The sequence below is a fragment of the Tachyglossus aculeatus genome, unplaced genomic scaffold (assembly GCF_015852505.1).
Source record: "Tachyglossus aculeatus isolate mTacAcu1 unplaced genomic scaffold, mTacAcu1.pri scaffold_115_arrow_ctg1, whole genome shotgun sequence".
Taxonomy (NCBI): domain Eukaryota; kingdom Metazoa; phylum Chordata; class Mammalia; order Monotremata; family Tachyglossidae; genus Tachyglossus; species Tachyglossus aculeatus.
Genome location: NW_024044847.1, coordinates 1367490 through 1381637, shown reverse-complemented (window position 1 = coordinate 1381637; position 14148 = coordinate 1367490). Strand labels below are relative to the sequence as shown.

At 44.8% G+C, this 14148-nt stretch overlaps 1 protein-coding gene across 1 annotated transcript; it reads right to left on the bottom strand.

Moving 5' to 3' along the window:
* Nucleotides 1–5701: 5701 nt before the first annotated feature.
* LOC119922634 (vomeronasal type-1 receptor 45-like) lies at nt 5702–9310 on the bottom strand. The gene is made up of 3 exons (XM_038742350.1): nt 8909–9310; nt 6029–6163; nt 5702–5968 (listed from the first exon to the last, which is right to left on the bottom strand). Exons 1-3 carry the CDS (start codon nt 9308–9310, stop codon nt 5702–5704), a joined length of 804 nt encoding a protein of 267 aa, XP_038598278.1.
* Between the last annotated feature and the right edge of the window lie 4838 nt (nt 9311–14148).

The window sequence follows — 14148 nt, the reverse complement described above, 5'->3', positions numbered from 1 at the left end:
GACTCCGCTCTCTCATTCACCCCTCACATCCAAGCCGTCACCAAAACCTGCTGGTCTCAGCTCTGCAACATTGTCAAGATCCGCCCTTTCCTCTCCATCCAAACCGCTACCCTGCTCATTCAAGCTCTCATCCTATCCCGTCTGGACTACTGCATCAGCCTTCCCTCTAATATCCCATCCTCGTGTCTCTCCCCACTTCAATCCATATTTCATGCTGCTGCCCGGATTGTCTTTGTCCAGAAACGCTCTGGGCATGTTACTCCCCTCCTCAAAAATCTCCAGTGCCTACCAATCAATCTGCGCTTCAGGCAGAAACTCCTCACCCTCGGATTCAAGGCTCTTCATCACCTCACCCCCTCCTACCTTACCTCCCTTCTCTCTTTCTACAGCCCAGCCCGCACCCTCCACTCCTCTGCCGCAAATCTCCTCACCGTGCCTCGTTCTCGCCTGTCCCTCCATCAACCCCCAGCTAGCTCTCTTCCTCCCTTCAAGGCCCTACTGAGAGCTCACCTCCTCCAAGAGGCCTTCCCAAACTGAGCCCCCTCCTTCCTCTCCTCCTCGTCCCCCTCTCTATCCCCTCTTTCTTACCTCCTTCCCTTCCCCACAGCACCTGTATATATGTATATATGTTTGTACATATTTATTACTCTATTTATTTATTTATTTTACTTGTACATATCTATTCTATTTATTTAATTTTGTTAATATGTTTGGTTTTGTTCTCTGTCTCCCCCTTCTAGACTGTGAGCCCACTGTTGGGTAGGTACTGTCTCTATGTGTTGCCAACTTGTACTTCCCAAACGCTTAGTATAGTGCTCTGCACACAGTAAGCGCTCAATAAATATGATTGATTGATTGATTGCTTTATAGTACAGCTCCTGGCACAAAGTAAGCACTTAATAAAAACAAAAAGAAAATCAGATCGTACTGTTTAGACTCTTATTTTCTTGCATATAGTCCAGCACTCCGTAAGGTGCCTGGAGCATCTTAAATACTTTTCAAATTCCCCAGTTATTGCCATTACTTCCTTAGGTGCTTAGTGCCACAGTCTGCACATAGTAAGCAATCAATAAATACCATTGATTGTTTGATTCGGGGAGGGGTCAGGAGGAAAGTTTGTCTTCCTTTAGCAACTTCCACAGTTCCCCCTTCCCTTTTCCTCTAGATGTGGGGCTAGCTGCATGACTCCCATAGCTCATTATAGGTATATTTAGGTAGACGAAACTTGTGTCCACCAGGCTCAAAAGAAGGTAATGCCTAATGGATAAAATGGCATTTGTTAAGCGCTTACTATGTGCCAGGCACTGTACTCAGCACTGAGGCACTGTACTAGATATTCTAGGCATCCATTCCTAGTATCAGGAGGCATTTTGATATTATTTTAAAACTAGTACTTATCTATACTAGAAATAAGTAGGTTTTCTAGGCCAACAGAAAGGAAAAATCAAAATTTTTTGAGCTAGATGGAGGAAGTTGTATTTCGCGAATATGGAGCCAGAATAGCGGTACCTTTTTATGCTCCTTTTAAGTACGTGGTAATGCCTAGACCAAGAAGCACCGCCTAGTGGAAAAAGCATGAACCTGGGAGTCAGAGGAACTGGGTTTTCGTAACCCTGCTACGAAAAATACCTTTTGTGTGACCTTGGACAAGTTACTTAATTTCCCTGTGCCTCAGTTCCCTCATTTCCAAAATGGGAATTCAATACCTGCTCTCCCTCCTACCTTGAGCCCCAGGTGGGACTTGATTATCTTGAATCTACACTAGCACCAAGATTGTGCTTTGCACATCGTAAGCACTTCACAAATATCACAATTATTATTATTACTAGTGCTAGTACTCTGAGGCCAGAAGTACTACACTCTAGGAGACCAAGAAGAATAACTAGTTAATCAGTAGAGTTATGGGAAGGGAGAATTGAGAGCAAACTCTGTCAAAACTCCTGTGCTGTCTTGCAGTTTTTATCCACATGGGGACCTTTGTCACAACTGTTTTCAGACATTTAATAAACTATGTGTTCTTGTTGTGTCACAAAACAGAAGTTTCCTCCAAACTTTCCTTTCACTCAGATGGCCCCATGATGGCAGCCCGATGATGGAATTCCTGCTCCTTGGTTTCTCAGAGGTCCGGGAGCTGCAGCTTGTCGATGCCACGCTGTTTCTTTTGGCCTACCTGGTGGCCCTGACAGGGAATCTCCTCATCATCTCCGTCATCACCCTCGACGGGCTCCTCCACACCCCCATGTACTTCTTCCTCAGGAACCTGACCGTCCACAACCTCTGCCTCATCTCTGTGCCCGTCCCCAAATCTTTCTTCAATTCAGTGACCAACAACAACTCCATTTCTTTCCAGGGCTGAGTACTGCGAGTGTTTTTCTTCATTTCAGCTGTTGTCTCTGAGGTGGCCCTGCTCACAGAGATGTCCTATGACGGCTATGCTGCCATCCGCCACCCCTTATGTTGAGGTCGTCATGAATAGAGGGGTTTGTGGGAAGATGGCAGTTACCTCCTGGCTCAGTGGGGGTCTCTCCGGCCTCGTCCACATGGCTGCCACCTTCTCTGAACCTTTCTCTGGGCCCACCGTAATCCACCAGTTCTTCTGTGACGTCCCCCAGCTTCTGAAGCTCTCTGGTTCCCAAGGAAACATACGTGAATATTCACTCATTGTCCTCTGACAGTTTCTTCACCATCTGTTTCGCATACATAACTGCCTCGTACGTCTGCATCTTCTCAGATGTGCTGAGGTTGCCATCAGGAGAGGGCCGGTCCGAAGCTTTCTCCACCTGCCTGTCCTATCTTATCATCATGACTTTCTTCTTCTCCACGGGTTTTTCTGAATATCTAATTCAATCCTCCAATTGTCCATCAGGTCGAGACTTGCATCTGTCCATTTTCTATTCCATGGTGCCCCCAGCTCTGAAGCCTGTCATCTACAGCTTGAAGAATCAGGCTATGAAAGCTGCTCTAGGGAGGATGTCATGCCTGGAATAATAATGATAACTGTGGCACTTGTTAAGCACTTACTGTGTGCCAGGCACTGTACTAACCGCAAGGGTGGATACAAGCAAATTGGTTTGGACATAGTTCCTGTCCCACTTGGGGGTCGCAGTCTCAATCCCTATTTTACAGATGAGGTAACTGAGGCACAGACAAGTGAAGGGACTTGCCCAAGGTTTTACAGTAAACACGTAGCAGAGCTGGATTAGAACCCATGACCTTCTGACTCCCCATCCCGTGCTCTATCCACTACATCATGCTGCTTATCATAATGGTTCTCTAACAGATAATGAACATTTCTTCTGAAATAGGTCAATCATCTGTCCTGAGAGCTGAAAATTATCTTACCCCAAGGTGAGGCGAATTGATATATCTCCCCTACTACTTTGTTGGCAAAAGAGTCTATCTCCCTCTCCTCATACACTATCCTGTCCCCATTCCCAGTTCTCTTCCTGCCCAGCTGTCCTCTAGGTTGTAAACTCTTTGTGGGCAGGGATCATGTCAATCAGCTCTCTTGTACTGTACTTTCCCCAAAACGTGGTGCAGTGCTTGGAGCACAGTAAGTGCTCAGAAAATACCGTTGACTGATTATTTTTCTTGGCAATTTTAGACTGTTGTTGAGGGATTATTTAATTAATGATTGACTGAAATAATGATTGATTATTTCCCCTATCAGGAATTTATTTCAGTGTCCATCTCCCCCTCTAGACTGTAAGCTCTTTGTGGGTGGTGATTGCATTTACTTCACTCTTGTACTCCCCCAAGTGTTTGGTACAGTGCTCTGCACACAGTAAGTACTCAATAAATACCATTTGTAGGCAGGGAATGTGTTTGCCAACTCTCTGGTACTGTAGTTTTCCAAATTCTTAGTACAGTGCATTGTGCATAGTAAGCACTCAATAAAATATCACTGGTTGATAAGAACTGGTCTCCCTGATGTTTGTAACATCTAACCCCTTGACCCACGCCCAGACCACTTCACCTCTCAAAAACACTTGCTATTCTAGTCCTCCCTTAATAAATCCTTTCACCTTTCACTCTCAGTGGCTATTGTTCTAGTCTCGAGAAGCAGTATAGCTTAGTGGAACGAGCCTGGGCCTCAGAGAGGACCGCGGTTCCAGTCCCAGCTCCATCACCTGTTTGCTGTGTGAACTTGAAGAAACCACTTTACTTCTCTGGGCCTCAGTCCCTCATCTGTAAAAGGGGGAATCAATTCCTAGCTCCCTCCTATTTAGTATGTGAGACCAATGAGGGACCTGATAATCTTGAATCTACACCAGTGCTTAAAGCATAGTGAGTACTTGACAAATGTAATTATTCTTTCAGACTTCTTTCAGGGTTGGAAATGCTGTGATGATGAAGATGAAGATGATGATGATGATAGGAATTTGGGGGTTGGGGAGATTTGGAGGCATCAGAGGCGTTGCTGGATGAAATCATTAGAAGCAAATAAATTATCTAAATTTAAAAAGTGCAAGGGCTCCAGACGTTCATATAAAGAGAGTTACACTTCTCTACAGAGGGACATATAGAAATGGCATCTCAAGGAGCACCAGAAGTTCATTCCCAAGAATAACATCCTTACTTCATCAATCCTTCCTGCTCTAGTACTTTATTAAAATTGTATTTGTTAAGCAATTACTATGTGTCATACACTGTTCTAAACATTGGGTTAGATACAAGTTATTCGTCTCGAACACAATCACTGCCCAACAAGGGGCTCACAGTCTAAGTATTAAATTTTACAGTTGACGAAACTGAGGCCCAGAGAATTGAAGTGACTTGCCCGAGGTCACACAGCAGACAAGTGAAAAAGCAGGGATTAGACCCCAAGTCCTCTGCCTCTATCCCCCTCTATTCAATCCCTTGAGCTCACTCGCTCCTTCTTCATTCTGCATTGTAGCACAGCCCATAGATCCCTTATCAAAGAAGACAGTTTGTTCATCTTTTAATCTGAAAGTCCTGAATTTGAGTTGCAGATTGTGGTGGGTGCTGCTTCATTTTAATCGTATTTGTTATGTGCCAGATACTGCATTAAATTCTGGGGTAGATACAAATTAGTCCAGTTGGACACACTCCATGTCCCACCTGGGGCTCACAGTTTCACTCCCTGTTTCAAAGATGAGGTAACTGAGGCGGAGAGAAATTAAGTGACTTGCCCAAGGCCACACAGCGGGCAAGTGGAATAGCTGGAATCAGAACCCAGGTCCTTCTGACTTCCAGTTGTGTTCTCTCTCCACTAGGCCATGTTGCTACCTCAGGAAGGATCCTTTGGGAAAAAAGCCGATCTGGGAAGAACATAGGTTCCTCATGGAGATGGAACCTTGTCTTCCTTAAAAGGGCCTCCCACAACGTGGCAAGCTTGGAGTTATTGCTTAGCAGCAAGGAGGAACTGACCATGGCATAACCGCTGACCAAAAACATATACACATTCAGGAGGGTGATGTTGTTCCTGAAGTAACTTCTCATAAACAGTGACAGTATGAAGTCCGTGCAGTAGAAGGCCACGAAGCAGCTGACCAGCAACAGGATGATCAGGGTTGCTCTCATCTCCGGGCATTTCCGAGGAGGTGGGCGCTAGCTTTGGAAATGCCTGACCTTCTGGCTATGTAGAAGAGGAGGAGGACCCTGTAGCCCATCATTCCCAAGGAGAGAACGTTGAGGAGTTCCATAAGGAAAAGAACAGACCAATGAGGTTGCCGACAGGCTAGATGGAACAGTAATCATCACTGAATCTGGGCTCGTGGATGGTCACGTTGGGAGATGCAACGGTGTTGAATAGAAGGTTGATGTCCACGATCGAGTTGAAGAGCCACAGGAGGATAAAGATTGGGAAGATATTCTTTCTGACCCGGGTTTTGAGCTGGGTCCAGAGAGAGGAACTGGGGCTGATGATCATGGCCTGAACCGTACTCAGGAGACCGGTGGTGCAGATGGAGGGACCTCTGGTCACCCTGTACACATAGGCGAACGTCTAACATCCAATGTCCATCTTCAGGAGCCGCAGACGCCGAGCTGATGATGACACAGTGACCATTCTGGTAAGGACCATCGCAGTGTGGGCCAGTTGGACAATGACCAGGTCTGTGGCCTTCAGCCTGGGTTTCAGGAGGATCGTGGAAACGTGGAGACTGATGAGGAGAGAATTTCCCATGACCCCCACTCCGGTCTGAAAGAAAAAGAAGATGCCCTGGACCACATCATTGGAGAAAGTCAGCATTCTCACTTCTCGGGGTTGGTAAGTAGAGTCTATATTATAGCTATTATTATTGCTATATAATTATAATTATAATAATAGCTGTAATTCTATTTGTTCTGACGAATTTGACACCTGTCTACATGTTTTGTTTTGTTGTCTATCTCCCCCTTCTAGGCTGTGAGGCCGTTGTTGGGTAGGGACTGTCTCTATATGTTGCTGACCTGTACCTCCCAAGCGCTTAGTACAGTGCTCTGCACATAGTAAGCGCTCAATAAATATGATTGAATGAATAAATGAATGAATAAAGAGGATCCGAATATGTAAAGGAAAGTAAGAGATGCTGTGCAATGGTTAATAGGAAAAATCTGACAGAATCCAGATCCCAAAAGAACCCCGGGCATGGGCCAAAGCAATAGCAACTAACCCTTAATCGATCATATTTACTAAGTGATCACTGTGTGCAGAGAACTGTACCAAGCATTTGGGAGAGTAATAATAATAATAGTACTTGTTAAGCGCTTACTGTATGCTAAGCACTCTTCAAAGCACTGGGGTAGATTCAAGGTAATCAAGTTGTCTCAGATGGGACTCAAAGTCTTAGTCCCCATTTTGCAGATGAGATAACTGAGGCATAGAGAAGTAAAGTGGCTTGCCCAAAGTCACACATCAGGCAAGTGGCAGAGCCGGGATTAGAACACAAAACCTGTGACTCCCAAGCCCGTGCTCTTTCCACTAAGCCACTCAGAGTTGATAGACATGGCCCCTACCCACTACGAGTTTACAGTCTACAAACTGTAGGCATCCAACTTCATCCTTGTAATAATAATAATAATAGTATTTGTTAAGCACTTACTACATACCAAGCACTGTTCTAATTTAAAAAGTGCAAGAGCTCCAGACTTTCATATGAAGAGAGTTATACTCCTCTATGGAGGGGCATATAGAAATGGTACATCAAGGAGCCCCAGAATTTCATTCTCGAGAGCAACATCCTTACTTCACCAATCCTTTCTGCTCCATTACTTTATCAAAATTGTATTTGTTACGCACTTATTATGTGTTCTAAACATTGGGTTAGTTACAAGGCTCAGTGGAAAGAGCCCGGGCTTGGGAGTCAGAGGTCATGGGTTCTAATCCAGGCTCCTGCACTGATCAGCTGTGTGACTCAGGGCAAGGCACTTCACTTCTCTGGGCCTCAGTTCCCTCATGTGGAAAACGGGGATGAAGACTGTGAGCCCCACGTGGGACAACCTGATGACCTTGTATTTACCTCAGCGCTTAGAACAGTGCTTGGCACATAGTAAGTACTTAACAAATACCATAATTAATTACTTAATTAAATTAATCAAGTTGGACACAATCTCTGCCCCAAAAAGGGCTCACAGTCTAAGTACTGAATTTTACATTTGATGAAATTGAGGCCTAGAGAATTGAAGTGACTTGCCCAAGGTCACACTGCAGACAAGTGGCAAAGCAGCAGCGTGGCTCAGTGGAAAGAACGCGGGCTTGGGAGTCGGAGGTCATGGGTTCGAATCCTGCCTCCCCCACATGTCTGCTGTGTGACCTTGGGCAAGTCACTTCACTTTTCTGTGCCTCAGTTCCCTCATATGTAAAACGTGGATTAAGACTGTGAGCCCCACATGGGACAACCTCATCTCCTTGTGTTCCCCCCAGAGCTTAGAACAGTGCTTTACACATAGTAAGCGCTTAACAAATACAAATATTACTATTATTATAAAGCAGGGATTAGAACCCAAGTCCTCTGACTCTATTCCCCTCTATTCAATCCCTTGAGCTCACTCGCTCCTTCTTATTTATGCACTGTAGCACGGGCCTTAGCTTCCTTATCATAGGAGACAGTGCGTTCATCTTACAATCTGAAAGTCCTGCATTTGAGTTGCAGATTGTTGTGGGTGCTGTTTCTTTTTAATGGTATTAGTTAAGTGCTTACTATGTGCCAGGTACAGTACTAAGCGCTGGAGTAGATACAAATTAATCAAGTTGGACATAGTCCATGACCAACATGAGGCTCCCGGTCTTACTCCCTACTTTCAGACGAGGTAACTGAGGCACAGAGAAGTTAGGTGACTTGCCCAAGGCCACACAGCAGGCAAGTGGCAGAGCTGGGATTAGAACCCAGGTGTGAGCTCTCCATTAGGCCATGCTGCTACCGCAAGAAGGATCCCTCGGTATAAAATATGAACCTGGGAAGACTATAAGATCCTCACGGAGATGGAGCCTTGTCTTCCTGAAATGGGCCTCCCAGAATTTGGCAAACTTGGAGTTACTGCTTAGCAGAAAGAAGGAGCTGACCATGGCATAACCGCTGACCACAAACATTAGAATTCAGGAGGGTGACATTGTTCCTAAGGGAACTCCCCAGAAACAGCGAAATATTCACTCATTCATTCAATCGTATTTATTAAGTGCTTACTGTGTGCACAGCACTGTACTAAGCGCTTGGGAAGTACAAGTTGGCAACACATAGAGACGGTAAGTCCATGCAGTAGATGGTCACGAAGCAGCTGACCAGCAACAGGACGGTCTGGGTTGCTCTCGTCTCCGGGGATTTCTGAGGAGGTGAGCGCTGGCCTTGGAAATGCTGGACCTTCCGGCTGTGTCAGAAGAGGAGGAAGACCATGTAGCCACTGGAGCTTCCCATGATTCTCAAGGAGAGGAGGTCACAGAGTGACATAAAGAAGAGGAACAGCCCACAAGGCTGCTGATGGGCTTGATAGAACAGTAGTAATCACTGAATCTGGGCTCGCGGTTGATCACGTTGGGAGATGCAATGGTGTCGAACAGGAGGTTGATGTCCACAATCCAGTTGAGAAGCCACAGTAGGATAAATATTGGGAAGATTGTCTTTTGTACCCGGGCTTTGAGCTGGGCCCAGAGAGAGAAACGGGGACTAATGATCATGACCTGGACTATACTCATGAAGCCGGTGGTGCAGATGGAGAGGCCTCTGGTCACCCGGTACGCAGCGGCGAATGTCTGACATCCGACATCCGTCTGCAGGAGCCGTAGATGCTGAGTTGATGCTGACACAGTGACCACTCTGGTAAGGAGCATTACGGTGTGGACCAGTACCAGGTGGACAATGACCAGGTCCATGGGGTTCCGGGAGGATCGTAGAAACGAGAAGAGTGATGAGGAGTATGTTTTCCATGACTCACTCCGGTTTGGAAGTGAAAGCAGCTTCCTTGGACCACATCATTGGAGAAAGTCAGCATTCTCACTTCTCAGAGTTGTTAGGTAGTATCTAAACAGGAACAGAATATGTAAAGGAAAGTAAGAGACACTGTGCAATGGTCACTAGGAAAAATCTGACAGAATTCAGAACCCAACAGAACTCAGGACATAGAGACAAAACAATTCCAACTATTACTCAATCGATCGATATTTACTGAGTGCTTTCTGTGTGCAGAGAACTGTACTAAGCATTTGGAAGGCTAATAATAATAATAAAAATAATGGTATCCGTTAAGCACTTAGTATGTGCTAAGCACTGTACTAAGTGCTGGGGTAGATACAAGGTAATCAGGTTGTCCCACATGGGGCTCACAGTCTTAATCCCCATTTTACAGATGAGATAACTGAGGCATAGAGAAATTAAGTGGTTTGCTCAAGGTCACACAGGAGACAAGTGCCAGAGCCTCGATTAGAACTCACAACCTCTGATTCCCAAGACCGTGCTCTTTTCACTAAGCCATGCAGAGTTGATAGACATGGCCCCTACCCACAACAAGCTTACAGTCTACAAACTGTAGGCATCCAACTTCATCCTTGTAAAAATAATAATGATAATAATAAGGGCATTTGTTAAGCACTTACTACATGTCAAGCACTGTTCTAAGTGCTGAAATAGATACAACATAATGAAGTTGGACACAGTCCTTGTTCCATATTGGTATCACAGTCTAGGAAGTAGGATCTAATTTCCATTTTGCCGGTGAGGAAAGAGAGGCATAGTGTAGTGAAATAATAATAATAATAAAAATATTGGCATTTGTTAAGCGCTTACTATGTGCCAAGCACTGTTCTAAGCACTAGGGGGATACAAGTTAATCAGATTGTTCCACATGAGGCTCGCAGTCTTAATCCCCATTTCACAGATGAGGTAACTGAGGCACAAAACAATTAAGTGACTTGCCCAAAATCACAGTTAACAAGTGGCAGAGCCGGGATTAGAACCCATGACCTCTGACTCATTCATTCATTCATTCACTCAATCGTATTTATTGAGCAGAGCACTGTACTCAGCGCTTGGGAAGTACAAGTTGGCAACATATAGAGATGGTCCCTACCCAACAACGGGCTCACAGTCTAGAAGCCCGTGCTCGTTCCACTGAGCCACGCTGAAATGACTTGGCCAAGAATCAGCACAGGAGACCAGTGGCAGAACCAGGGTTAGAACCCAGGTCCTCTAACTCCCAGTATCATCTTCTTTCCATTAGGCCACGCTGCTTCTTATCTTGTCCCAAACAGTGTACCTCATCTTCCCCACAAAACTCTATCCCAAACTTTCTCATCACTGTAGGCAAGATCACCATCGTTCCTGTCTCATATAACCACAACCTTGGGTTTATTCTCGACTCTTCTCCTTCATTCTAACAACATATTCAGTTTGTCATCAAATCCTGTCAGCTCAACCTTCACAATTTGCCCTTTACTCTCTGAATAAACTGCTACCACACTGATGCAAGCACTTTTCCTATCCCACTTCGACTACTCCATCAGCCTCCTTGCTGACCTCCCTGCCTCCGGTTTCTTCTTCAAGTTCATACTTCACTTCACTTTCTGCCTTGTTTTTCTGCAAAATAGAAGAGTCCACATCTCCGCACTCCTCAAGTGGTTGGCCATCCACAGCGGCGAGGCTCAGTGGAAAGAGCACGGGCTTGGGCATGGGTTCAAATCCCAGCTCCACCAACTGTCAGTTGTGTGACTTTGGGCAAGTCACTTAACTTCTCTGTGCCTCAGTTACCTCATCTGTTAAATGGGGATTAAAACTGTAAGCCCCCGTGGGACAACCTGATCACAATGTAAACTCCCCAGTGCTTAGAACAGTGCTTTGCACATAGTAAGTGCTTAACAAATACCATTATTATTATTATTATTATTATTATTATTATTATTATTAATCCCGACTCCACTGCTTGTCAGTTGTGTGACTTTTGGCAAGTTACTTCACTTCTCTTTACCTCAGTTACCTCATCTGTAAAATGGGGATTAAGACTGTGAGCCTCACGTGGGATGTGGGACAACCTGATAACCTTGTATCTTTCCCAGCGCTTAGAACAGTGCTTGGTTGATAGTAAGCGTTTAAGAAATACCATCATGATTATTATGATTATTAAAATATATTTGCCATTGACTTTAAAGCACTCCAACAGCTCTACCCCTCCTACCTTTCCTTGCTGATTTATTACAACCCAACATGCACATTTTGTTTCTCTAACGAAAGTTATGTTAGACTGCAGGTCTGGGAGTCAGAAGAACCAGGGTACTAGTCCTGAGTCTGTCACTTGTTTGCTGTGTGATCTGGGGCAAATCACTTAACTTATATGTGTGTCAGTTACCTCATCTGTAAAATCCGGATTAAGACCTTGAGCACCATGTGGGACATGGACTGTGTCCAACCTTATTACCTAGTATCTACTCCAGCACTTAGAACAATGCCTGGCCCTTAGTAAGGCCTTAACAAGTACCATAAAAAAATAAAAAAAAACCACTCACTGTAGTTCATTCCTTGCCCATGTCCTCTTTCTGGTCTGGAACACCCTCTGCATTTACATCCAACATACTACCACTCTCCCCAGCTTTAAATACATTTTAAAACACCCATCTCCTCCAAAAGGCCTTCACAGACTAAGCCCTAATTTTTTTCTTTAATGGTATTTGGTAAGCACTTGTTATGTTCCAGACACAGTTCTAAGCAATGTGGTAGATACAAAGTCCATGTCCCACATGGGCCTCACAGACCTATTCCCCATTTTCATTCATTCATTCATTCAATCGTATTTATTGAGCACTTACCGTGTGCAGAATACTATACTAAGCGCTTGGGGAGTACAAGTCGGCAACATATAGAGATGGCCCCTACTGAACAACGGGCTCACAGTTTAGAAGCGGGAGACAGACAACAAAACAAAACATTTGCGGAAATTGAGGCCCATAGAAGAGATGTGATTTACCTAAGGTCATAAAGCCGACAAATGACGGAGCTGTTATTAGAACCCAGGCCCTGCTGAATCCCAGTCCCGTGCTCTACCCACTAGGTTACGGTGTTTCTCTCTTCTGTTTCCTTTAAGCACTCCCTCCTACCATTGCTTTCGACACCGTTAACCACCCCTTTCTCCTGGAAACATTATCCAACCTCACCTTCACTGACAATATCCCCTCTTGGTTCTCCTCTTATCTCACTGGCCGCTCATTCTCAGTCTCCTTCATGGGCTCCTCCTCTGCCTCCCATCTCCTAACTATGGGGGTCCCTCTAGGTTTAGTTCTGGGTCCCTTTCTATCCTTCATCTACACCAGCTCTCTTGGAGAACTCAATCGCTCCCATGGCTTCAAATACCACCCTTATGCAGATGATGTCCAAATCTACATTTCCAGCCCTGATCTCCCTCCTTCTCTGCAGTTTTGTATTTCCTCCACCCTTCAAGAGAGCCCTACCTGGATGATTTCCCATCACCAAAAGGTTAACATGTCAAAATCAGAACTTCTCACCTTCCGTCCCAAACTCTGTCCTCCCCTTGACATTCCCATCCTTTCTATCTCACAAGTCTATATCCTTGGCATTATCATTCATTCATTCAATCATATTTATTGAACACTTACTGTGCGCAGAGCACTGTACAAACTGATTAGAATAATGAAATACAACAATAAACAGACAAATTCACGGCCCTCTACAGTCTAGAGGGGGAAACCCTAATATATACATAAATATATTTAACATAAATAAATAAATTACAGATATATACAATGATAGAGTCAGGACGTCATCCCATCCTCAGCCCCAAAACGCTTATGTCTCTAACTTTCTCACCTGCCATTTTTCCTATCTGGAATTTATTTCAATGTCTGCCTCCCCCTGTTAACTATAAGCTCCCAGTGGACAGGGAATGTGTCTAACAACTCCATTGTATTTTTCTCTTCCTAGTGCTCAATACAGTGCTTTGTGCTCAGTAACAGTAAATAATTATGATGGTATTTGTTGAGTGCTTACTATGTGCTATGCACTGTTATAAGCACTGGGGTAGATTCAAGGTAAACAGGTTGTCCCACATGGGGCTCACAGTCTTAATTCCCTTTTTATAGATGAGGTAACTGAGCCACAGAGAACTTAAGTGACTTAGGGTTGCAAAGCAGACAGGTGTCAGAGCAGGATTAGAACCTAGGTCCTTCTGACTCTCAGGTCCATAATCTATCCACTAGGCCATGCTGATTCTCTACGGCAGATTGGATAGACATGTTCCCTGACCACAAGGATCTTACATTACACAATGGGCGATAGACATTGGGTGATAGTGGTATTTATCACCTTGGTTATCACCAAGTTACATTAACGACAACCTCATTCGCAACTACTCAGCCCTCCCATGCTAGTTGGCTGTTCACTCCTCCCCCCAGGAATCTCTGCTCCCTGACCCCCTTAACAGGTCCACCCTACTCCAGCAAATAATAGTTTGTATATGCTCTTTATGACATCATTATCTGCCAATTTTATTATTGCCGTACCATGTTAATTGTTTAACTACCCCCTGTGATGCCATCGCCTACTTAAATCATTGCTACTGTTTCATCGCTTCTGCATCTCAATTGTTAATCTTCGGCTGTACTGTCACTCGCCCTGCTGACCTCACCATGAACTTTCAATTTCCTTGCTCCCAACTTCCATTCCCATTCCTCACCTTCCCCTTCCCCTCTCCCACCCAGCTTTTTCCCTC

Excerpts from the sequence above, each read along its gene's own strand:
- LOC119922634 (XM_038742350.1), bottom strand. The coding sequence starts at position 9,310 with ATGGACCTGGTCATTGTCCACCTGGTACTGGTCCACACCGTAATGCTC. Across the intron at positions 6,164-8,908 it reads TCAAGCCCATCAGCAGCCTT|ACCGGAGTGGGGGTCATGGG; the intron begins GTGGGCTGTTCC and ends TTTTTCTTTCAG. Across the intron at positions 5,969-6,028 it reads CGATGGTCCTTACCAGAATG|ACGTTCGCCTATGTGTACAG; the intron begins GTCACTGTGTCA and ends ATTGGATGTTAG.